Genomic DNA, 26,212 nt, shown 5'->3' with positions numbered 1-26,212 from the left:
TCTCCTAGTCTGTCTACTTCATGACATGTAGCATTCCCGTAGGAATGTGTACAGACAAGGCAGGCTTTCAGCTCCATAGTTCGTATATCGTCCAAAGTGAAAGCCGTGTGTATGATGTCATTGCATTACCATAAATTTATAGGTATTTATAAAACACCACTGATCAACATGTCTGTCTATCTGTCTAGCAATTATCTGTCAATCATCCACTATCTGTCTGTTTTTCTGACTATCTATCTATCTTGCTTTGCCTTTAACATGATCATGTATAAGCCCAATTCCATACCTCCCAACTTTTAAAGGACAGAAAGAGGGACAAAATGTGGGAAGGCAGCAGGAATTTAGCTCTGCCCACTTCTAAATTGGCTCTGCCCATTCCTATCCATTTCTCGTTTGGTACACCCATGCACCCCACATCTCTCCCCTCACAGTACACCCAAGAACCCCACAGTACACCCTGCACCTATATATCCCCCCCAAGTACACACTGTACCCCACATCTCTCCCCCCACAGTACACCCATGCACCCAACACCTCTCCTCCCAAAGTACACCCAAGCACCCCACATCTCTTCTCCCACCCACAGTCAACCTTGCATCCCACATCCCCCCATAGTACACCATGCACCCCACATCTCTCCCCCTCACACAGAGTACACCCATGCACCCCACAACTCCCCCACACACAGTACACACTGTACCTCACATCTCTCCCCCACAGTACACACTGCACCCCGCATCTCTCCCCTACAGTTTGGATAAACCTGTGCAATTGGATGGGAGTGCTAGTCAAACCTTGGAGGTAGCCATCCCTCCCTCCCTCCCTGTAATACACAACAAAAAATGGTTAAGACACATGACCCACTAGTGTGAACCTAGCATTAATATTTTTGTGTATAATAATTTGTAATGCACTTCCATAGTTTCACGGGTCTAATACTGATAACGGTATCAGCAGTGTGTTTATTTGTTTTCTATTGCTTTTATGCTGTACAATTGTTTAATTCAGTGAATGCTCTAGTACACTGAAAACTAGGGAACATCTTGTGCTAGTGTCGTGGCGATATGGATTTATTTAATTGTAAAGGTAAGGAAGGCTGTAAAGACTCCTGCCAAGAAACAATTGATCCACTGAACACTAAAAGCATAGCCAGGCATTGCTGGTAGGAAAATTTTAGAGAGAATCGAGTACTCCTGGCTTTTTGTGATGCTCAGTAAATAAATAGATTTGGTGAACAAGTACACATGTTTATTCTAGGCAGCTGGAATATATACAGTCCTATGAAAAAGTTTGGGCACCCCTATTAATCTTAATCATTTTTAGTTCTAAATATTTTGGTGTTTGCAGCAGCCATTTCAGTTTGATATATCTAATAACTGATGGACACAGTAATATTTCAGGATTGAAATGAGGTTTATTGTACTAACAGAAAATGTGCAATATGCATTAAACCAAAATTTGACAAGTGCAAAAGTATGGGCACCTCAACAGAAAAGTGACATTAATATTTAGTAGATCCTCCTTTTGCAAAGATAACAGCCTCTAGTCACTTCCTGTAGCTTTTAATCAGTTCCTGGATCCTGGATGAAGGTATTTTGGACCATTCCTCTTTACAAAACAATTCAAGTTCAGTTAAGTTTGATGGTCGCCGAGCATGGACAGCCCGTTCTCAAATGATCTGAAAACAAAGATTGTTCAACATAGTTGTTCAGGGGAAGGATACAAAAAGTTGTCTCAGAGATTTAACCTGCCAGTTTCCACTGTGAAGAACATAGTAAGGAAATGGAAGACCACAGGGACAGTTCTTGTTAAGCCCAGAAGTAGCAGGCCAAGAAAAATATCAGAAAGGCAGAGAAGAAGAATGGTGAGAACAGTCAAGGACAATCCACAGACCACCTCCAAAGAGCTGCAGCATCATCTTGCTGCAGATGGTGTCACTGTGCATCGGTCAACAATACAGCGCACTTGGGGCCACACGGTGGCTCAGTGGTTAGCACTGCAGCCTTGCAGCGCTGGAGTCCTCGGTTCAAATCCCGCCAAGGGCAAAAAAACCATCTACAAGGAGTTTGTATGTTCTCCCGTGACTGCATGGATTTCCATCCCATACTCCAAAAAAAAAGACATACTGATAGGGAAAAAATGTACATTGTGAGCTCTATGTGGGGCTCACAATCTACATTAAACAAAAAAAAAAACAAAAAACAATACAGCGCACTTTGCACAAGGAGAAGCTGTATGGGAGAGTGATGAGAATGAAGCCGTTTCTGCAAGCACGGCACAAACAGAGTCGCCTGAGGTATGCAAAAGCACATTTGGACAAGCCAGCTTCATTTTGGATGAAGGTCCTGTGGACTGATGAAACAAAGATTGAGTTGTTTGGTCATACAAAAAGGTGTTATGCATGGTGTCCAAACAAAACAGCATTCCAAGAAAAACACTTGCTACCCACTGTAAAATTTGGTGGAGGTTCCATCATGCTTTGGGGCTGTGTGGCCAATGCCAGCACCGAGAATCTTGTTAAAGTTGAGGTTCACGTGGATTCCACTCAGTATCAGCAGATTCTTGAGAATAATGTTCAAGAATCAGTAATGAAGTTGAAGTTATGCCAGGGATAGATATTTCAGCAAGACAATGATCCAAAACACCGCTCCAAATCCTCAGGCATTCATGCAGAGGAACAATTACAATGTTCTGGAATGGCCATCCCAGTCCCCAGACCTGAATATCATTGAACATCTGTGGGATGATTAGAAGCGGGCTGTCCATGCTTGGCGACCATCAAACTTAACTGAACTTGAATTGTTTTGTAAAGAGGAATGGTCCAAAATACCTTCATCCAGGATCCAGGAACTGATTAAAAGCTACAGGAAGCGACTAGAGGCTGTTATCTTTGCAAAAGGAGGATCTACTAAATATTAATGTCACTTTTCTGTTGAGGTGCCCATACTTTTGCACTGGTCAAATTTTGGTTTAATGCATATTGCACATTTTCTGTTAGTACAATAAACCTCATTTCAGTCCTGAAATATTACTGTGTCCATCAGTTATTAGATATATCAGACTGAAATGGCTGCTGCAAACACCAAAATATTTAGAACTAAAAATGATTAAGATTAATAGGGGTGCCCAAACTTTTTCATAGGACTGTAGTTATCTAACTATAAAGATGTCCATATTTATATTAGCATTGAGTTAGTTTGCACTGAAATGCGCCATGTCCCTTACATATCATATACAAATTCAGGTTCTACTCATTGTGACTTTTTATCATAATTATAAAAACATTAACAAACTATGTAACAGCAACGTAGAAACATATGGATCATAGTCTTTTTTTTTAAGGCATTTTTTTTAGTAAATTGCTGACTATACAACCTCTGAAAGAATGAGAGTTCATAGGAGCTGAACATAGTGCTTTTCTAGCCATTATTTTTTGTAGTGAAGGACACTGGCTGAGGCTAAAACGCTCTAAAAATGTTGAAAACTTTCTTTAATTAGTAGTTAAAACCTTAGTCCACGTTCTTTGTGTTAACTGCACAAGAAGATGGAAGGAGTCAGAGTTGAAGCTTTAAGACGTCTCTAGTGCCTCAATTTTCAGTATGACCGCTGCAGGTTGTTATCAAACTTTCATTTGCATAATGATTTTGTAAATTAAAACATAATTGCATCTTGCTTCTTATCATTTGCCTGTCTTTGTTTCCCTTTCTCTTTCAGATTATCAGTTTATTAAATGTCTTTACGCCACAGAAATCTCTTGAGGAGTTCCAAGATGTGTAAGTAATGCCTGATTAAATTAATGTAATCTTCGGAGGAGGAGAGAGTACTTTCATTTATTAGATAAAATCAACACAGTATTGATTGTAGGATGTTGTTATGCTTGTAGGAAGTTTAAGAGCACTAGTGAGGGCTGCAGTCGTACCATTGATTTATTCTGGAACTAAGCCGGAGATCCCATTCCAGTTGAAGAATTTTGGCTGTAGTAGTCGGAGCTCTAGGCACCATCAAAAAAGGGTTAAAAAAATAACATTTGAGAGCTTTCAGGTCATTATCCTATTCAAGAGGGATAGAAGATCACACTTTTGGGCATCATATACATCCTTACAAAAGTATTAGGTAAAGGCCTTATATGGCTTGCCTTCAAGCCACCAGAAAAAAGCTGGGACGTTGTAAAAATAACAATAATAATAATTAATAATTAATTAATAAGAAAGAATGATAAACGATATACAATAATTTTGGGACATAAACTTAGTTTTATACTTCCAGCTAAACATTAACCATCCAAATAAAGATATCTGTAAGTAATATGCCTAATACTAAAAAAATGTATAAAAAATACTAATAATTTTTCTACAGTTTTATAATTTAAAGAGGATCTTTCATGTCCTCGGGCACATGCGCTTTTATATACCATTACAAAACTGACTGGCTTTCCTGTTATGTGCCCCGGGGCTGGAGATATCAGTGCTGTTAGTTTCAGCACCTATCTCTGCACACTGTCATAGTCTGTGATAGTCTACCTGGGCTGTGAGGAATGACCCCCTCTGCATTATTCATCCATAGCCCTGTACTGTCTTGTGTCTTCAATGCCCTGTTCCCCATTGCTCCCCATTCCTTTCCGCCCAGTGATGATGCTGAGCTGTGAGGAACGCCCCTTTCCCCACCCAGTACAAGTCTAGGGATGAGTACTATCAGGAACGCCAGCTAAGACTGTCAAGATCGGCCTTCTGCAGTGGGCAGACATCGGTGCCGAAACTAACGGCACCGATATCTCCAGCCCTGGAGCACATAACGGGAAAGACGGCAGCGTGTGTACTGCTTTCTAGCAGTATATAAAACCGTATGTGCAGGAGGACACAAAAGGTCATCTTTAAAGGAAATCTACTGCCTCCTCCAAGCCACCACTGTGTTACAGAGCACAATATAGTGATAGTACTTTTGTCACTATCGTAGAATTCAAGAAAAATAAGTTTGAAATGATATGCAAATGAAGCAGTTGGTGCACCAAATCACACCTCTTGCTGCTTGTATGCCTTCTCTCTTGTGTCTTCAATGCCCTGTGCCCCATTGCTTCCCATTGCTATGACATCACCTATCCCGCTCAGCAAAATCACCTCCCATTCCATAGGGTGGGACAGGAGGGAGAGGGGAAGGGCACAAGCAGCAAGAGCACTATGAGAGCTGAAGGCATGCCCTGAATGCACAGCTGCCTCATTTAATTACCACTTCAATGTTGTTTTTCTCCAAATATGCAAAAGTGACATACATGGCAAAGGATTGTGGTTTACCATTGTAATGTGCTCTGGAATACAGTTGGTGTTACTTATGCTTGAGGAGGTTGATAGACTCCCTATAAGTTAGGAATCCTGCACACATGTCTGGGTACATTTCACTAAAACTACTATTCCTATCTTCTAGTTACCTGGTAATGGAGTTAATGGATGCCAACTTATGCCAAGTGATTCAGATGGAATTGGATCATGAGCGAATGTCTTACCTCCTGTACCAAATGCTGTGTGGCATTAAACATCTTCACTCGGCTGGAATCATACACAGGGTTAGTACTTATCTTATATTGTAAAACTTCCCAATTGCTTGTTTTGCATTCTGTGTTTTAACCATTCTTAGATACTTGACATTGATTCCATTTGTACTCCAAAATTATCACTTTTATGTATCGTAGTTAACGTATAATCCAATAGTAAAAAAGTTTCTGACTGTGGTGACCTTTGGAGATTGCACTATAGCACTGGAGGGAAAGTTAAGAGTTGCAAAGCCTGAAAAACTTCCCAAACAAAACAGCCTTTGTGTTCTAGAAATCTCCAGTGAACTCCAAAGAGGTCCATGTTTGTTTACTCAGTACAACAAACCCCACGAAATGTAGCAAATAGCTTTCTGAGGGCTGCTGTGTGCGTAGCTATGTGCGTAGCAATGTCTGGAGTTTTGTTTCTATTTTATGAGTATGTTTACATTAATTTTTCAAAAACTCTTAAAACCTATTTGAATTTTAAAATAAAAAAAAACTGAATAAAATGATCAAGTAACTTTAGATATTGTCTGCTTCATGGGCGACAATGTCAAAATAATTCTGCTTGTAACAGAAGTTGAACATGTGAAAAACATGTTTTTGTCAACCAAGTTTTCTAAATGTATTAATACATTCCAATGCAGGACTTAAAACCAAGTAATATTGTTGTGAAGTCAGACTGCACCTTGAAGATCCTTGACTTTGGCCTGGCAAGGACTGCTGGTACTAGCTTCATGATGACTCCCTATGTAGTAACACGTTATTACAGAGCGCCAGAAGTCATCCTTGGAATGGGGTACAAGGAAAATGGTAGGCTGTGCCATCGACATCTTATTTACGTAAATGTCATGCTATCAAATACAATAGAATGAATATAAGTATATATTTGTCAATTAAAATAATGTGAATGTGCATCAAATTGGCAAGACTAGGAGGAAAGACTAATTTCTTTAGTCTTCATAGAAAAATAGGTGTCGATCTTTTAAATCCATTCAAAAAATCTACAGTTTAGCCAAATACGCCATTTCCCTCATGTCAGATGCCTCTCCGTACAGGAGGTGGAGAGTTTCCATACTGTAGAGCTGGTTTAGCAGGTCTATCAATGACATAAATTAAAGAGTTGTGAGTTTATCCCCTCTGAGCTCCTGTGGTATCGGCCACTGATCGGGTACAGAGGTCACATCCCAGTACCAATGCAATTGCCGAATAAAGCTTTCACAGTTTGAGAGGAGCCATGGTAAGTGCCTATTGGGGAGTCCAGTATACATTCCCTAGTTAATAATGACATATGTATAGCATAACATAGGATTGAACCCTGGGTGGGGAAAAATATTTTTGTTCAATATATTTAGCTTACATTAGCTCTAAAAAAAAAAAAATAATATAGAAGTTTTATTTCCTTGGATAAAAAAATGGATTTGTTTAAAAATATTAATGGGAAACAACTAATATAGCATGTGCACTGTAGTAGAAATTAGTTTGTAGCCACCCATATTTACATGTGCTAGCATCATTCTGGTAGTATGGATAGTCTTGTAGTCTAATATGCGACAGAATACTAGTCCAGAGTATCTATAAGCCAGGCTCAGGACCGGTTCTCTGAGCATTGGATTTAACTGTATCATCTTTCCAATATAAGATTATAAAGATTGTATACTTAAATATTAGTTTATATCAGTTATTTTTTATCATTTTAGATCTGTTTAGTCGCCTTTTTCAATATCATGCCATAGATATTTCGAGCCCCAGAACAGGATGCTATATAAGAATGTAATCTTAAAGAAAATTGCTCTGGTCTGTCCATCATAACACACTTTTTTAGTCTAATAACATTCATTGTAATTCAATTCAGAAAATGACATGTCTTTATTAAGATCTTTTCACATCCATCATTTTACTAAAGCTTATTGCCTTATTTTCTGACTGTCATCTTCAGTATTTCCATTCTGTAAGAACTCACCTTATCCCCATCTGTACAATTGCAAGGTGGCATTTACAATCTGTTCACCTATATGCTAATATCGGACATTTTTGTTTACACAAATAAGCTTTGTTTTGCTATTTTTGCTATTATAATTTGCTGTTTAATTTAATAAATACCATAAGGAACATTTATGAAACCTGACTCACATGAGTATCCAATAGTTTCTATCAAGTCAGTCTCCAGTCATATTGTTTCAGTACAATGTTTTATGAAACCTGACTCCTGCCAGAAGGCTCTTGGTAGTCATCTCCGGTGTGTTGGCTAACATTGTGCCATTCCTTCAGGATTTATGTTACGTCTCTTATGTTATGTACTTGTCATGTATGTATACACAATATGCACATATGTAGGGTGCATATTAAGCCCATTGATCTGCTTTAGTCCACCAGTTACTTTATAGGAGGATGAATTGTTGTTCAACCACTAGCATAAAGATGTTACAGCAGCATTGAATGTAGATGACAGTTTTGGCTAAAGACCCTTTGTTGGCTTCTCTAGTTTGACAAACTGTAAATGGTGTTCTTCATTTCTTTTTCACTTTACTGATCTCGAAGGAGTGTTCTTTCTTCTTTAGGTGTAGAAAGACTGCAAATTATGGCTTGTAGGAGTGAATTTATTGAGATCTTTGATCTCCCTTTCTAAAGGTGTCTGTATGTACATACATACCAGAAGTGTAACTAGCAAAGACTGGGCCCCCTAGCAAACTTTTGACCCCTCACAGTATAGAGCCTTCTTTCCTGGCCTGCACACAGTATAATGCCCAAAATACACACACTATGATGTCCCCAAGTGGCCTCCACACAGTATAATGTGATATAGTGGACCATCCACACAGTATAATGTTCCATAGTGGCCTCTCCACACAGTATTATGTCCCTTCATGGCCTCACGTTGTTTGTTGCAAATATTACAAAAATTTTGGGATACGCTACCTACAAACTATTACTATACTCTGGGGTCTTTTCAGACCCCAGAGTATAATGATCGGGGGCCCAGTGGAGGTGAAAAACATAAAACCCAGTGGTACTTACCTCTCCTGGGCTCCGCCATGACTCCCTGCTGTTTTTGGCCCTCTTCAATGACATCACAGATTTGGGTTGCACTGGTATGTGACATCTGTGACATGACAGAGGCCTGAAGATAGCAGGGAGATCAGCAATGGAGCCCAAGAGAAGTGAGTAACACTGGTTTTTATGTTCGTTCACGTCCCCTGGGCCTCCATTTATTATACACTGAAGTCTGAAGAGAATCCAGAGTAAAATAATAGCAGTTTTTGTTGGGGTTCACTCAACAAATACTCTTGCCACTGGCTTGCAGCCTTACTTACCGATCCCCGCTACCGCTCACGACCACCTCCGTTCCATTTCTTCCACTTTTTTTTTGTTAATAGCCAATTACCTGCTGCAGGAACTGGTAACAGCAGGTAAAGGGCTATTAAGAAAAAAAAAAAAAAAGCAGCAGGGTCCCTCGGGGCCAACTAAGATTGCAAGCCCTGTGGCAGCCGCTACAGCTGCTATGGCGGTACTTACGTTACTGATACATACCTCTCTTCAAGCCAAAATAGAAATCTCCTCTGTAAGACCAAATACTGTTCTGGCAGGCTCAATCCATCCTTGTGTTACATGGATTGTAGGATTATAGGTTGGACTTGATGGACTAATGTCTTTATCCAACCTCATCTACTATATAACTATGGATAGTCATTATTTTGAATAGTCACTATTGGATACATGAAAAGTCCTATTGTGTGAATTGACTAGTACTCTGTAATGTCTCTTTTTGTTTGTCCTTGAACCCTACAAATTGTAAAGTGCTGCGGAATATGTTGGGGCTATATAAATACAAATTATTATTATTATTATTATTATTATTAAAGTTATACTGAATTTGTAGCCACAAAACTACAGTATACCTCAATCTGCGCAGTTACTCTTGCTCTTTAACATGCTGCCAGCATATTACACTGCATTTTCATAGTGACAGAGTCCCATTAATAAAACAAAAAAAAATGTTTTTTTGCGCTTTTCTGAAGTTTACTGCTCATGTTCATGTAAAAGGGTTCTGAGCCCTCATGATATCCTGCCTGGAGACTGACTTTAAAGCAGATTATAGTCAAACTGTAGATTTCATCTTATACATCATGTTTCATAAGTGTTCCTAAATTGTAGCTTTTTTTTCATTTGTGGGGTGGGGATAACTGCAATCTTATGCATTTCAATCTGCACTTTTTTCCACGTGCTTCAGGAACTGACCTTCCTAGCTAACCTTGCCTTTTCCTCTTTCCATATCTTAACGGCCTTGTTTCTGCACTTCTAGTGGATATATGGTCTGTGGGATGCATTATGGGAGAAATGGTCCGCCACAAGATCCTCTTTCCAGGAAGGGACTGTATCCTTGTACTGTTCTGGAACTTCAGTGGAAACATACCTTCCAACTTACCTAGCTTACATGTCTGATTATTAACCACCATATCTGTTTATTGTTACTAACACTTCTCAGTACTATTACATTTGTGTTTGGTAAGACATAGTTTTTGTTTTACATACCCATGAGTATACAGGTGTAGAATGGACATTGGGTTATAAGCGTTAATTGAAAAAATGAACTTGATCTTGTGTTGCTACTCAATGATATCATCATGTCCTGATACCCGCTGCATGCATGTATTAGCTATGTATACCTATATACTACAGGGTATTGTAAGATATAATGTCATGCTTGTGTTAAGAACATAGATTCTACTAATCTTTACATGTAATATTCCATCTTAGATTAGCTAATATAAGAAGTACCATAACGTTTTTGGACATTTTTAATTTCTTTTATTCTCTAATTGTATACTTTTTTGTGTGAAAGTCGGAGGTGATAGGCAATAGGTATCATTGTAGTCTTTTATAACTGTAAATGCCATAGTAGTGGATGGAAATATAATAGGGAGAGGTCCCCTAATTTCAGTGGGTGCTAGATAGTGCTTTATAATAGTGCATTTAGAGTGCAGTTACCTTGGTTATAGGAGATGATCACCCGGTCACAAAGCAGTTTAACTCTTAGTGATCAGCTTTATTCCTCTCAGCCTGCAATCTAAAAAGGGTTCAATTATAAGTAAATCTTATTAAATATCTTAATTTTGGTTATTTCTGACCATACGTAAAAAACAGCAGTCTTGCTGTGTAAATTGTAGTCTTGATAGCCCCAGATAACAGCAATCTGTGGAGCCTGGACCACCACTTACGGTATAACAGCAGTCTGGTTGTGTATTATGTGACAGGAGTCTGGTTCTGTAGTTTGATCCTTTCTCTATAGCAGCAGTCTGGCTGTGCAGTCCAGACCTCCAACTACAGTATAGTAGTAGTCCGGTTGTGTAGCCTGGACCACCACTTATAACAGCAGTCTGGTTGTGTATTATGTGAGAGCAGTCTGGCTGTGCAGTCCAGACCTCCATCTACAGTACAATAGTAGTCCGGTTGTTTAGTTTGGACCTTAATTACCATTGAGAAATATGTTGATACCTCATAGCAAAAAGAAAAAAAAAACAATCTCAGATGTGTCTTACTTTTGTCGTCTTTTTTTAAAATTCTATATCAAATACCTAAAATAACAATTGTGCATTGAAAGGAAAAGCTTTGAGAGGAAACGATTACATGTCATTGAATGTTCTTGTAAAGGAGATACTACTATTGATTTCACATTGACCAGAATAATGGATTTGTAAATCGTACCTTCAGGTGCACAACTCTTAGGACAAACACTAAGGACTTTTCACTTTGCCGATTTTAAGCGCATTCTACAGAGACTCCAAAGCAGAACTGAATCCAACACAAGTTCTCTCTCTGCAGTGTGAGAGGGGAGGAAGGTGATGTGACATAACAGGTTTAGTGACCATGACTGGGCCACAGCTCCACTGTGTTTCTAACATGGCAGATAAGGATAGCAAGAGAGCTCTTCAGAACAATCAGCTATGCTTTGCAGTAAAACAGACTTTACACAGGCAAAGCATGAGAATCAAACACTATTGTGTAGGTTTTATTTTTACTAAATGTATGATTTAAGTCACCATAACTTTATAAAACTTTCTGCATAACATAGCCCATGATCAACCTTTCTACTGCTGTCCTAAAGCCCATTTGTTATAATTTCCTGACAAACAAGCAAATCACATCCTTAATGTAGCCCTAAAAATAATCATTGATTGGGAGAGATGGGCAGGTGGAGGGTTGTGATACTGAATTCTCTGCCACTGTCTGACTCTGAATGAACAATGCCGGAGCTCTGAATTATGCCTGTTTCCTTCCCCAGCCTGAGATTACCCACTTGACAATATATAGCTGAATTAGCATATCGAGCACAGACACTAACTAATAACTTATTGCTCAGGGATGGCGGGGTCTTCAGAAAAAAAATCCATTTTTATTAAAGGACGCAAAGAACCAGTGCTGGGCATCAGTCTTTATAAAAAGACCAGACATTAGGCAGTACCCTTAATGTGACCTTGCCATGTGATTTGCAGGCCTTCCTTGTAAGACTAGCCCTGAGCATTATAAATCACTTTAGTAGCTCTACATTTAGCGTCATGGCGGCTACTCATCTAAAGGTTCTTCTATACTAAGTGTTACTCTCTAACATCTTCTTCTTCAGCAGGTCGCAGAAAGCATAACCCCAGTTTTTCCTGTTCTCTCTCAGAATATCAGTCATTCTACGTTCTTCTAGCTTCATTAGTTTCCCTGTACTAGTCACAATCACAGAGCACTAGGTTGGAAGGTATGTATAAGTGATAGTAGCAGATGACTAGTATACAAGGAACAACATATATAACAGATAGTATAACAGATAATAGCAGCGTATATGTATGTCTTCATTGACGTTCTTCATTTGCTTATTTTCGGGTGTTGCTTGTATTTTCATTATTCATGGTGTGCTTTGCAAGTTGTCATCAAATCCATATGCAGTATCAGCAATGAGAGATGCAACATTTGGAGGAGATCATGGCTGTGCAGATATTACACCTGGTTTTCCATATTGATGCTCGCAGCTTGGCTTACTTATATGTTCCATTTAGCAATCGCATTTGATTCTAAATTCCACTGTGAAATTGTATAACCATTTCTCACATCTTGTTTTCACTCAAATGCTATATTTTAACCATGATCACGTCTGATACACATGTACTTGCTTGGAGTCTTCATTTAAAGCATACCTCATATATAAATGGTACAGATGAATATAAAAAACTTTGTAATATAGTTTACTAAGGATTTTTTTCTTTCTTCACTTAGTAATTGGCTTTGCCCACCTTATTGTCCTATCAGTCTGTATCCTTACATAGAGTCCTTATCCGTATCCAGCTAACACATAGAAGACTATGGAGATGGAAGGGGACGAGGAGACTGTTGGGAGGTTACAGGTTATAGCAGTTACAGCTATTAGTGTACTTTTTCCAGCAACCTCCTCCCTCCCCCCCCATAGACTATGTAAAAAGCAAATCAGCTTGATAACTGGAGCAGGAAATATATTTCTCACATAAGATATATTGCAAATTTTCTTATATTCATTCATGCTGTGCATTTATGAAAAGTTGTTTTATAAGACAAGATATGCTTTAAGGCGAAGACTAAATGTCGGTGTTCATGGCATCATCCATTTTCCTATAGAAAATATAGGGTATTCTTTTACCATATGTTTTGAAATGTTACATGGTTTTCCATTATCACCCTTCTGTCAATATACCCCGAATTGCAGTCTGAAAAACCAAACAGTTTAGTTACAGCTAGAGAGCCGTACATAATTTAAAGGGGAAATAAACCTTTTTTTGTTTAATGAATCAAGCTTTTTTTAAGAAAATGGTATTTTTTAAATGTGACTATTGTATTTGTATATTGCTATATCTGGTATAGATTTTAACTGTATACACGTAAGTAGCATGACCTTGACAGTGTAACTTACTGGTGCGTTGAATGGTTCATGGCAGTACATAGAATATTGTTAATATGTAGGAATGGTTCTTCCATTTTTCATGTGGGAGATAGTTACTAGAGATGAGCGAACAGTGTTCTATCGAACTCATGTTCGATCGGATATTAGGCTGTTCGGCATGTTCGAATCGAATCGAACACCGCGTGGTAAAGTGCGCCATTACTCGATTCCCCTCCCACCTTCCCTGGCGCCTTTTTTGCTCCAATAACAGCGCAGGGTAGGTGGGACAGGAACTACGACACCGGTGACGTTGAAAAAAGTAGGCAAAACCCATTGGCTGCCGAAAACATGTGACCTCTAATTTAAAAGAACAGCGACGCCCAGCTTCGCGTCATTCTGAGCTTGCAATTCACCGAGGACGGAGGTTTCCGTCCAGCTAGCTAGGGCTTAGATTCTGGGTAGGCAGGGACAGGCTAGGATAGGAAGGAGAAGACAACCAACAGCTCTTGTAAGAGCTAAATTCCAGGGAGAAGCTTGTCAGTGTAACGTGGCACTGACGGGCTCAATCGCCGCAACCCAGCTTTCCCAGGATCCTGAATGGAATACACTGTCAGTGTATTCCCGTATACCCGATATATACCCCGATACCCGTTCCAACGGTGTGCCCCCCCACCTTCACCCCAGAAATACCCTGCAAGTCCCCTAGCAATAGAATTGGGGCTATATACACCCACAATTTTTACTACTGGTATACAGTGCCATTGTCTGACTGGGAATTCAAAGAATATATTGGGAATACAAATACCCTCATTTCTTGCTACTGCCATATAGTGCCAGTTTCTGACTGGTAATTCAAGAAATATATTGGGGTTACGTGCACCCACAATTTTTACTACTGGTATACAGTGCCATTGTCTGACTGGGAATTCAAAGAGTATATTGGGAATACAAATACCCTCATTTCTTGCTACTGCCATATAGTGCCAGTTTCTGACTGGTAATTCAAAGAATATATTGGGGTTACGTGCACCCACAATTTTTACTACTGGTATACAGTGCCATTGTCTGACTGGGAATTCAAAGAATATATTGGGAATACAAATACCCTCATTTCTTGCTACTGCCATATAGTGCCAGTGTCTGACTGGGAATTCAAAGAATATATTGGGGTTACGTGCACCCACAATTTTTACTACTGGTATACAGTGCCATTGTCTGACTGGGAATTCAAAGAATATATTGGGAATACAAATACCCTCATTTCTTGCTACTGCCATATAGTGCCAGTGTCTGACTGGGAATTCAAAGAATATATTGGGGTTACGTGCACCCACAATTTTTACTACTGGTATACAGTGCCATTGTCTGACTGGGAATTCAAAGAATATATTGGGAATACAAATACCCTCATTTCTTGCTACTGCCATATAGTGCCAGTGTCTGACTGGGAATTCAAAGAATATATTGGGGTTACGTGCACCCACAATTTTTACTACTGGTATACAGTGCCATTGTCTGACTGGGAATTCAAAGAATATATTGGGAATACAAATACCCTCATTTCTTGCTACTGCCATATAGTGCCAGTGTCTGACTGGGAATTCAAAGAATATATTGGGGTTACGTGCACCCACAATTTTTACTACTGGTATACAGTGCCATTGTCTGACTGGGAATTCAAAGAATATATTGGGAATACAAATACCCTCATTTCTTGCTACTGCCATATAGTGCCAGTGTCTGACTGGGAATTCAAAGAATATATTGGGGTTACGTGCACCCACAATTTTTACTACTGGTATACAGTGCCATTGTCTGACTGGGAATTCAAAGAATATATTGGGAATACAAATACCCTCATTTCTTGCTACTGCCATATAGTGCCAGTGTCTGACTGGGAATTCAAAGAATATATTGGGGTTACGTGCACCCACAATTTTTACTACTGGTATACAGTGCCATTGTCTGACTGGGAATTCAAAGAATATATTGGGAATACAAATACCCTCATTTCTTGCTACTGCCATATAGTGCCAGTGTCTGACTGGGAATTCAAAGAATATATTGGGAATACAAATACCCTCATTTCTTGCTACTGCCATATAGTGCCAGTGTCTGACTGGGAATTCAAAGAATATATTGGGGTTACGTGCACCCACAATTTTTACTACTGGTATACAGTGCCATTGTCTGACTGGGAATTCAAAGAATATATTGGGGTTATAAATACCCTCATTTCTTGCTACTGCCATATAGTGCCAGTTTCTGACTGGTAATTCAAAGAATATATTGGGGTTACGTGCACCCACAATTTTTACTACTGGTATACAGTGCCATTGTCTGACTGGGAATTCAAAGAGTATATTGGGAATACAAATACCCTCATTTCTTGCTACTGCCATATAGTGCCAGTTTCTGACTGGTAATTCAAAGAATATATTGGGGTTACGTGCACCCACAATTTTTACTACTGGTATACAGTGCCATTGTCTGACTGGGAATTCAAAGAGTATATTGGGAATACAAATACCCTCATTTCTTGCTACTGCCATATAGTGCCAGTTTCTGACTGGTAATTCAAAGAATATATTGGGGTTACGTGCACCCACAATTTTTACTACTGGTATACAGTGCCATTGTCTGACTGGGAATTCAAAGAATATATTGGGAATACAAATACCCTCATTTCTTGCTACTGCCATATAGTGCCAGTGTCTGACTGGGAATTCAAAGAATATATTGGGGTTACGTGCACCCACAATTTTTACTACTGGTATACAGTGCCATTGTCTGACTGGGAATTCAAAGAATATATTGGGAATACAAATACCCTCATTTCTTGCTACTGCCATATAGTGCCAGTGTCTGACTGGGAATTCAAAGAATATATTGGGGTTACGTGCACCCACAATTTTTACTACTGGTATACAGTGCCATTGTCTGACTGGGAATTCAAAGAATATATTGGGAATACAAATACCCTCATTTCTTGCTACTGCCATATAGTGCCAGTGTCTGACTGGGAATTCAAAGAATATATTGGGGTTACGTGCACCCACAATTTTTACTACTGGTATACAGTGCCATTGTCTGACTGGGAATTCAAAGAGTATATTGGGAATACAAATACCCTCATTTCTTGCTACTGCCATATAGTGCCAGTTTCTGACTGGTAATTCAAAGAATATATTGGGGTTACGTGCACCCACAATTTTTACTACTGGTATACAGTGCCATTGTCTGACTGGGAATTCAAAGAATATATTGGGAATACAAATACCCTCATTTCTTGCTACTGCCATATAGTGCCAGTGTCTGACTGGGAATTCAAAGAATATATTGGGGTTACGTGCACCCACAATTTTTACTACTGGTATACAGTGCCATTGTCTGACTGGGAATTCAAAGAATATATTGGGAATACAAATACCCTCATTTCTTGCTACTGCCATATAGTGCCAGTGTCTGACTGGGAATTCAAAGAATATATTGGGGTTACGTGCACCCACAATTTTTACTACTGGTATACAGTGCCATTGTCTGACTGGGAATTCAAAGAATATATTGGGAATACAAATACCCTCATTTCTTGCTACTGCCATATAGTGCCAGTGTCTGACTGGGAATTCAAAGAATATATTGGGGTTACGTGCACCCACAATTTTTACTACTGGTATACAGTGCCATTGTCTGACTGGGAATTCAAAGAATATATTGGGGTTATAAATACCCTCATTTCTTGCTACTGCCATATAGTGCCAGTTTCTGACTGGTAATTCAAAGAATATATTGGGGTTACGTGCACCCACAATTTTTACTACTGGTATACAGTGCCATTGTCTGACTGGGAATTCAAAGAATATATTGGGAATACAAATACCCTCATTTCTTGCTACTGCCATATAGTGCCAGTGTCCGACTGGGAATTCAAAGAATATATTGGGGTTACGTGCACCCACAATTTTTACTACTGGTATACAGTGCCAATTTCTAACTAGGAATTCAAAATGCGCAAGGCTCCCGGAAAGGGACGTGGACGAGGCCGTGGGCGAGGTCGGGGGAATGGTTCTGGGGAGCAAGGTAGCAGTGAAGCCACAGGGCGTCCCGTGCCTACTCCTGTGGGGCAGCAAGCATTGCGCCACTCCACAGTGCCAGGGTTGCTTGCCACATTAACTAAACTGCAGGGTACAAACCTTAGTAGGCCCGAGAACCAGGAACAGGTCTTGCAATGGCTGTCAGAGAACGCTTACAGCACATTGTCCAGCAGCCAGTCAGACTCTGCCTCCTCTCCTCCTATTACCCAACAGTCTTGTCTTCCTTCCTCCCAAAATTCCGAAGCTTTACAGAACAATAACCCAAACTGTCCCTGCTCCCCAGAGCTGTTCTCCGCTCCTTTCATTGTCCCTCAACCTGCCTCTCCACGTCACGATTCCACGAACCTAACAGAGGAGCATCTGTGTCCAGATGCTCAAACACTAGAGTCTCCTCCATCTCCGTTCGATTTGGTGGTGGATGACCAGCAACCCACCCTCATCGACGATGATGTGACGCAGTTGCCGTCAGGGCATCCAGTTGACTGGCGCATTGTGCGGGAGGAGGAGATGAGACAGGAGTTGGAAGAGGAAGTGGTGGATGATGAGGACACTGACCCGACCTGGACAGGGGGGATGTCAAGCGGGGAAAGTAGTGTGGATGTTGAGGCAGGTGCAGCACCAAAAAGGGTAGCTAGAGGCAGAGGCAGAGGTCAGCAGCTTAGGCGAAGCCAGGCCACACCCGGAATCTCCCAAGATGTTCCAGTTCGTACCCAGCCCCGAAAAACTCCCACCTCGAGGGCACGTTTCTCGAAGGTGTGGAGTTTTTTCAAGGAATGCGCCGAGGACAGATATAGTGTTGTCTGCACAATTTGCCTCTCGAAATTGATTAGGGGCTCTGAGAAGAGCAACCTGTCCACCACTTCAATGCGCCGTCATTTGGAATCCAAGCACTGGAATCAGTGGCAGGCAGCAACGGCAGGACAAAGGCCGCCTGCCGTTCACGCCACTGCCACTGCCTCTGCCTCTGCCTCTGCCACTGCCACTGCTGACTGTGCTGGCGATGCACTCCAGAGGACGAGCCAGGACACCACTTCATCTGCCTCCGCCACTTTGTTGACTTCTACCTCATCCTCCCCTGGTCCTGTCTTATCTCCTTCTCCTGCACCATCAAAGGCACCATCAGGCGTTTCTTTACAACAACCCACCATCTCTCAGACATTGGAGCGGCGGCAGAAATACACTGCTAACCACCCACACGCGCAAGCCTTGAACGCCAACATCGCTAAACTGCTGGCCCAGGAGATGTTGGCGTTCCGGCTTGTTGAAACTCCCGCCTTCCTGGACCTGATGGCAACTGCGGCACCTCGCTATGCCGTCCCTAGCCGTCACTACTTCTCCCGGTGTGCCGTCCCCGCCTTGCACCAGCACGTGTCACTCAACATCAGGCGGGCCCTTAGTTCCGCGCTTTGCACAAAGGTCCACTTGACCACCGACGCGTGGACAAGTGCATGCGGACAGGGACGCTACATTTCACTGACGGCACACTGGGTGAATGTAGTTGAGGCTGGGACTGCTTCCCAAACTGGCCCGGTGTACCTCGTCTCCCCGCCTAACATTCCTGGCAGGGACACGAGAAGAACACCCCCCTCCTCCTCCTCCTCTACCGCCTCCTCCTCCGCCACCGCCTCCTCCTCCGCCACCGCCTCCTCCTCCGCTGTTAGATTGACCCCAGCTACGAGTTGGAAACGTTGCAGCACTGGCGTTGGTAGACGTCAGCAGGCTGTGCTGAAGCTGATCAGCTTGGGGGACAGACAGCACACTGCCTCCGAGGTGAGGGATGCCCTCCTCGATGAGACGGCAATATGGTTTGAGCCGCTGCACCTGGGCCCAGGCATGGTCGTTTGTGATAACGGCCGGAACCTGGTAGCAGCTCTGGAGCTTGCCGGACTCCAACATGTTCCATGCCTGGCCCACGTCTTCAACCTAGTGGTGCAACGTTTCCTAAAGAGCTACCCCAATGTTCCAGAGCTACTGGTGAAAGTGCGGCGCATGTGCGCCCACTTTCGCAAGTCGACAGTAGCCGCTGCTAGCTTAAAATCTCTCCAGCAACGCCTGCATGTGCCACAACACCGGCTTTTGTGCGACGTCCCCACACGCTGGAACTCAACGTTTCAGATGTTGAATAGAGTGGTTGAGCAGCAGAGACCTTTGATGGAATACCAGCTACAAAACCCTAGGGTGCCACAAAGTCAGCTGCCTCAGTTTCACATCCATGAGTGGCCATGGATGAGAGACCTTTGTGACATCCTACGGGTCTTTGAGGAGTCCACAAGGAGGGTGAGCTCTGAGGATGCGATGGTGAGCCTTACAATCCCGCTCTTGTGTGTTCTGAGAGAATCCCTGATTGACATCAGGGATAACTCAGATCACACAGAGGAGTTAGGGATAGCATCCGATCCGTCACAGCTGGAGAGTAGGTCCACACATCTGTCCGCTTCACTGCGTTTAATGGAGGAGGAGGAGGAGGAGGAGGAGGAGGAAGAAGAGTTGTCCGATGATGTGATGGTGATACAGGAGGCTTCCGGGCAACTTCGAATCGTCCCATTGTTGCAGCGCGGATGGGTAGACATGGAGGATGAGGAGGAAATGGAGATTGAACTTTCCGGTGGGGCCAGAGGAGTCATGCCAACTAACACTGTGGCAGACATGGCTGAGTTCATGTTGGGGTGCTTTACAACCGACAAGCGTATTGTCAAAATCATGGAGGACAACCAGTACTGGATCTTTGCTATCCTTGACCCCCGGTATAAAAACAACATCTCGTCTTTTATTCCGGTAGAGGGGAGGGCCAATCGCATCAATGCTTGCCACAGGCAATTGGTGCAGAATATGATGGAGATGTTTCCAGCATGTGACAGTGGCGGCAGGGAGGGCAGTTCCTCCAGTAGGCAACCAAGTTCTCACCGGTCCACACAAACGAGGGGCACACTGTCTAAGGTCTGGGACACCTTGATGGCACCCCCTCGCCAAAGTGCCGCCACGGAGGGTCCTAGTGTCACCAGGCGTGAGAAGTATAGGCGCATGTTGCGGGAATACCTTTCCGACCACAGCCCTGTCCTCTCCGACCCCTCTGCGCCCTACACGTATTGGGTGTCGAAGTTGGACCTGTGGCTTGAACTTGCCCTATATGCCTTGGAGGTGCTGTCCTGTCCTGCCGCCAGCGTCCTATCTGAGAGGGTGTTCAGTGCAGCCGGTGGCATCATCACTGACAAGCGCACCCGTCTGTCAGCTGAGAGTGCCGACCGGCTCACTTTGATAAAAATGAACCACCACTGGGTAGAGCCGTCATTTTTGTGCCCACCTGTGTAAAGCACCCCAACATGAAACTCCATGTCTGTACTCAACCTCTCCAATTCCTCCGCATCCTCATACTCATCCACCATAAGCGTTGCACAATTCTGCTAATACTAGGCTCCCTCCAACATGATTTCCCCCAACTCTGCTGGTTAGAGGCTCCCTCCACCCTGATTTCCACCAACTCTGCTGGTTAGAGGCTCCCTCCACCCTGCTTTCCCACAACTCTGCTGGTTAGAGGCTCCTTCCACCATGAATTTGCCCAAACTGGGCTGTTTAGAGGCTCCCTCCACCATGAATTGGTCCAAACTGGGCTGGTTAGAGGCTCCCTCCACCATTAATTGGTCCAAACTGGGCTGGTTAGAGGCTCCCTCCACAATTAATTGGTCCAAACTGGGCTAATTAGAGGCTCCCTCCACCATGAATTGGTCCAAACTGGGTTTTTTAGAGGCTCCCTCCACCATGAATTGGTCCAAACTGGGCTGGTTAGAGGCTCCCTCCACCATTAATTGGTCCAAACTGGGCTGGTTAGAGGCTCCCTCCACAATTAATTGGTCCAAACTGGGCTAATTAGAGGCTCCCTCCACCATGAATTGGTCCAAACTGGGTTTTTTAGAGGCTCCCTCCACCATGAATTTGCCCAAACTGGGCTGTTTAGAGGCTCCCTCCACCATGAATTGGTCCAAACTGGGCTGGTTAGAGGCTCCCTCCACCATGAATTTCCCAAAACTTGGCTGTTTAGAGGCTCCCTCCACCATTAATTGGTCCAAACTGGGCTGGTTAGAGGCTCCCTCCACCATGAATTGGTCCAAACTGGGCTGGTTAGAGGCTCCCTCCACCATTAATTGGTCCAAACTGGGCTGGTTAGAGGCTCCCTCCACCATGAATTTGCCCAAACTGGGCTGTTTAGAGGCTCCCTCCACCATGAATTGGTCCAAACTGGGCTGGTTAGAGGCTCCCTCCACCATGAATTTCCCAAAACTTGGCTGTTTAGAGGCTCCCTCCACCATTAATTGGTCCAAACTGGGCTGGTTAGAGGCTCCCTCCACCATGAATTGGTCCAAACTGGGCTGGTTAGAGGCTCCCTCCACCATTAATTGGTCCAAACTGGGCTGGTTAGAGGCTCCCTCCACCATGAATTTGCCCAAACTGGGCTGGTTAGAGGCTCCCTCCACCATGAATTGGTCCAAACTGGGCTGGTTAGAGGCTCCCTCCACCATGAATTTGCCCAAACTGGGCTGTTTAGAGGCTCCCTCCACCATTAATTGGTCCAAACTGGGCTGGTTAGAGGCTCCCTCCACCATGAATTTGCCCAAACTGGGCTGTTTAGAGGCTCCCTCCACCATGAATTGGTCCAAACTGGGTTTTTTAGAGGCTCCCTCCACCATGAATTGGTCCAAACTGGGCTGGTTAGAGGCTCCCTCCACCATGAATTTCCCAAAACTTGGCTGTTTAGAGGCTCCCTCCACCATGAATTGGTCCAAACTGGGCTGGTTAGAGGCTCCCTCCACCATTAATTGGTCCAAACTGGGCTGGTTAGAGGCTCCCTCCACCATGAATTTGCCCAAACTGGGCTGGTTAGAGGCTCCCTCCACCATGAATTTGCCCAAACTGGGCTGTTTAGAGGCTCCCTCCACCATTAATTGGTCCAAACTGGGCTGGTTAGAGGCTCCCTCCACCATGAATTTGCCCAAACTGGGCTGTTTAGAGGCTCCCTCCACCATGAATTTGCCCAAACTGGGCTGTTTAGAGGCTCCCTCCACCATTAATTGGTCCAAACTGGGCTGGTTAGAGGCTCCCTCCACCATGAATTTGCCCAAACTGGGCTGTTTAGAGGCTCCCTCCACCATGAATTGGTCCAAACTGGGTTTTTTAGAGGCTCCCTCCACCATGAATTGGTCCAAACTGGGCTGGTTAGAGGCTCCCTCCACCATGAATTTCCCAAAACTTGGCTGTTTAGAGGCTCCCTCCACCATGAATTGGTCCAAACTGGGCTGGTTAGAGGCTCCCTCCACCATTAATTGGTCCAAACTGGGCTGGTTAGAGGCTCCCTCCACCATGAATTTGCCCAAACTGGGCTGTTTAGAGGCTCCCTCCACCATGAATTTGCCCAAACTGGGCTGTTTAGAGGCTCCCTCCACCATGAATTGGTCCAAACTGGGTTTTTTAGAGGCTCCCTCCACCATGAATTGGTCCAAACTGGGCTGGTTAGAGGCTCCCTCCACCATGAATTTCCCAAAACTTGGCTGTTTAGAGGCTCCCTCCACCATGAATTGGTCCAAACTGGGCTGGTTAGAGGCTCCCTCCACCATTAATTGGTCCAAACTGGGCTGGTTAGAGGCTCCCTCCACCATGAATTTGCCCAAACTGGGCTGGTTAGAGGCTCCCTCCACCATGAATTTGCCCAAACTGGGCTGTTTAGAGGCTCCCTCCACCATTAATTGGTCCAAACTGGGCTGGTTAGAGGCTCCCTCCACCATGAATTTGCCCAAACTGGGCTGTTTAGAGGCTCCCTCCACCATGAATTTGCCCAAACTGGGCTGTTTAGAGGCTCCCTCCACCATTAATTGGTCCAAACTGGGCTGGTTAGAGGCTCCCTCCACCATGAATTTGCCCAAACTGGGCTGTTTAGAGGCTCCCTCCACCATGAATTGGTCCAAACTGGGTTTTTTAGAGGCTCCCTCCACCATGAATTGGTCCAAACTGGGCTGGTTAGAGGCTCCCTCCACCATGAATTTCCCAAAACTTGGCTGTTTAGAGGCTCCCTCCACCATGAATTGGTCCAAACTGGGCTGGTTAGAGGCTCCCTCCACCATTAATTGGTCCAAACTGGGCTGGTTAGAGGCTCCCTCCACCATGAATTTGCCCAAACTGGGCTGTTTAGAGGCTCCCTCCACCATGAATTTGCCCAAACTGGGCTGGTTAGAGGCTCCCTCCACCATGAATTGGTCCAAACGGGTTTTTAGAGGCTCCCTTCACCATGAATTGGTCCAAACTTGGCTGTTTAGAGGCTCCCTCCACCATGAATTGGTCCAAACTGGGGTGGTTAGAGGCTCCCTCCACCATTAATTGGTCCAAACTGGGCTGGTTAGAGGCTCCCTCCACCATGAATTTGCCCAAACTGGGCTGTTTAGAGGCTCCCTCCACCATGAATTTGCCCAAACTGGGCTGGTTAGAGGCTCCCTCCACCATGAATTGGTCCAAACGGGTTTTTAGAGGCTCCCTTCACCATGAATTGGTCCAAACTTGGCTGTTTAGAGGCTCCCTCCACCATGAATTGGTCCAAACTGGGGTGGTTAGAGGCTCCCTCCACCATTAATTGGTCCAAACTGGGCTGGTTAGAGGCTCCCTCCACCATGAATTTGCCCAAACTGGGCTGGTTAGAGGCTCCCTCCACCATGAATTGGTCCAAACTGGGGTGGTTAGAGGCTCCCTCCACCATTAATTGGTCCAAACTGGGCTGGTTAGAGGCTCCCTCCACCATTAATTGGTCCAAACTGGGCTGGTTAGAGGCTCCCTCCACCATGAATTTGCCCAAACTGGGCTGGTTAGAGGCTCCCTCCACCATGAATTGGTCCAAACTGGGTTTTTTAGAGGCTCCCTCCACCATGAATTTGCCCAAACTGGGCTGGTTAGAGGCTCCCTCCACCATGAATTGGTCCAAACTGGGGTTTTTAGAGGCTCCCTCCACCATGAATTTGCCCAAACTCTGCTGGTTAGAGGCTCAATCCACCCTGATTTTCAAAACAAATGTTGGTGCCAACCTCAACTTACTACAAGGGCCAAATTCACTGCTGGTGACAAGCTCTCCTCACTGCAAGTGCCAAATACACATGTTTCAAGGTGTTTTCCTACTGTCAGAGAGGTGGTATTGAGTGTGTAAAGTGTGTAGTTGTTAGGCTGTGATGTTGGGGTAATAGAGGGTCTTTGGTGTGTTAGATGCCCCCAGACATGCTTCCCCTGCTGTCCCAGTGTCATTCCAGAGGTGTTGGCATCATTTCCTGGGGTGTCATAGTGGACTTGGTGACCCTCCAGACACGGATTTGGGTTTCCCCCTTAACGAGTATCTGTTCCCCATAGACTATAATGGGGTTCGAAACCCGTTCGAACACACGAACATTGAGCGGCTGTTCGAATCGAATTTCGAACCTCGAACATTTTAGTGTTCGCTCATCTCTAATAGTTACTTTAAATTTGCAATGTCAAGATTAGCTTTTGTTTTGTATAAGAAAAATTTACACTTTTGAGGACCATTTGAGCAACAGTTTATTGTGATGCCTTTGTATAGTAGTTACACCTGTCCTTAGAATCCTCATAGGTAAGCCCTACGTGTCAGGTCGACTGCCGACATCCCACGGTGGATGTACCCACAGCATTTCCCGGGCTGCTGGATGAGTTACATTGCAAAGTGTTAAAGCCTTGCACAAACACGCAGCGATTATCGATATTCTGCTTCCTCAATACCCATAATGCTTTGTCTCTGCAGTGTATGGATGGAATTTCTCTAAATCTCATCCACTATCATGCTGCTACTTGTAGGGGGTTATTCATTGGCCACAGTTTAGTGACAAATCTGCCTTGAGCCAAAGGCCAGAAATATACTGGAGATTCCCCATGTAACAATCTAACTGAAAGATGATGGAAGCAAGACAGTGCATCTCTAGTCAGTCCTTCTGTGGTTTAGCAAATGGTTTCAATTGCCAAAATCAGGATTTAGGCTAAGGCCTTATGTAAAATGTCATAGAATTTTGTTCTGGTATTCTACATAGACCCATTTTTTTCAGTAAGTGAATCAGACCATGGAAATGAATCCACCATCCGACCAACTCATTTGTATAAATAAAGCCCTAAGAAAAGGAGACAAACTGCAGGATGTGAATGAGGCTTAACATAAAAGGGAAATAAAGCATGACAAGAATCAAGCCATGCGATTTCACATCTAAGGGTCCATTCACACGGAGGAAAATGGCGCTGAATTTAGTGCTGAATTTCAGCGCTGAAAAAAAAGCCCATTGACTTCAATGGGTTCCTTTTTCTGCTAGCAGAACTGAAATTCGTGTTTTAACAACTGACCCCTTTTGGTATGTTCACACTGAAGACTTTTCACATGTATTTGGGCATGTATTCCAATTGTTTTCGGTGGAAAATAAGTGTTTCCATTCTTACAAATGCAGAATATTCTGCTGCAGATTTCAGGTCCACGTCAAGTAGATTCCGTGCAGAGACCATGGCAAGTTACCACCTGTGCAGTTTAGCCCCACGTAGTCAAGCTATCCATGTGTGGACCTGAAACACCAAACTGCAAATTCCACATTACAATTATTTGACCAAAAATCTATTGTCTGAACATAATCTTACGTCTTATTCAGATGATTATTCACTTTTACGTCCATTAAAAACTGA

At 43.3% G+C, this 26,212-nt stretch overlaps 1 protein-coding gene across 4 annotated transcripts in view; it reads left to right on the top strand.

Annotated features, from left to right (window-relative positions):
- MAPK10 (mitogen-activated protein kinase 10) overlaps positions 1–26,212 on the top strand; it is a 211,418-nt gene that overhangs the window by 143,290 nt on the left and 41,916 nt on the right. For all 4 annotated transcript variants that reach the window (XM_075284712.1, XM_075284703.1, XM_075284720.1 and 1 more), the window contains exons 5-8: positions 3,715–3,773; positions 5,419–5,557; positions 6,172–6,337; positions 9,828–9,899. In XM_075284712.1, the coding sequence (XP_075140813.1) occupies positions 3,715–3,773; positions 5,419–5,557; positions 6,172–6,337; positions 9,828–9,899 (436 nt within the window). The remainder of the gene's footprint in view (positions 1–3,714; positions 3,774–5,418; positions 5,558–6,171; positions 6,338–9,827; positions 9,900–26,212) is intronic.

Source organism: Leptodactylus fuscus, chromosome 1, assembly GCF_031893055.1.
Source record: "Leptodactylus fuscus isolate aLepFus1 chromosome 1, aLepFus1.hap2, whole genome shotgun sequence".
NCBI lineage: Eukaryota > Metazoa > Chordata > Amphibia > Anura > Leptodactylidae > Leptodactylus > Leptodactylus fuscus.
Note: the sequence above shows the minus strand (reverse complement) of the source record. Positions and strands in the feature narration are given on the sequence as shown.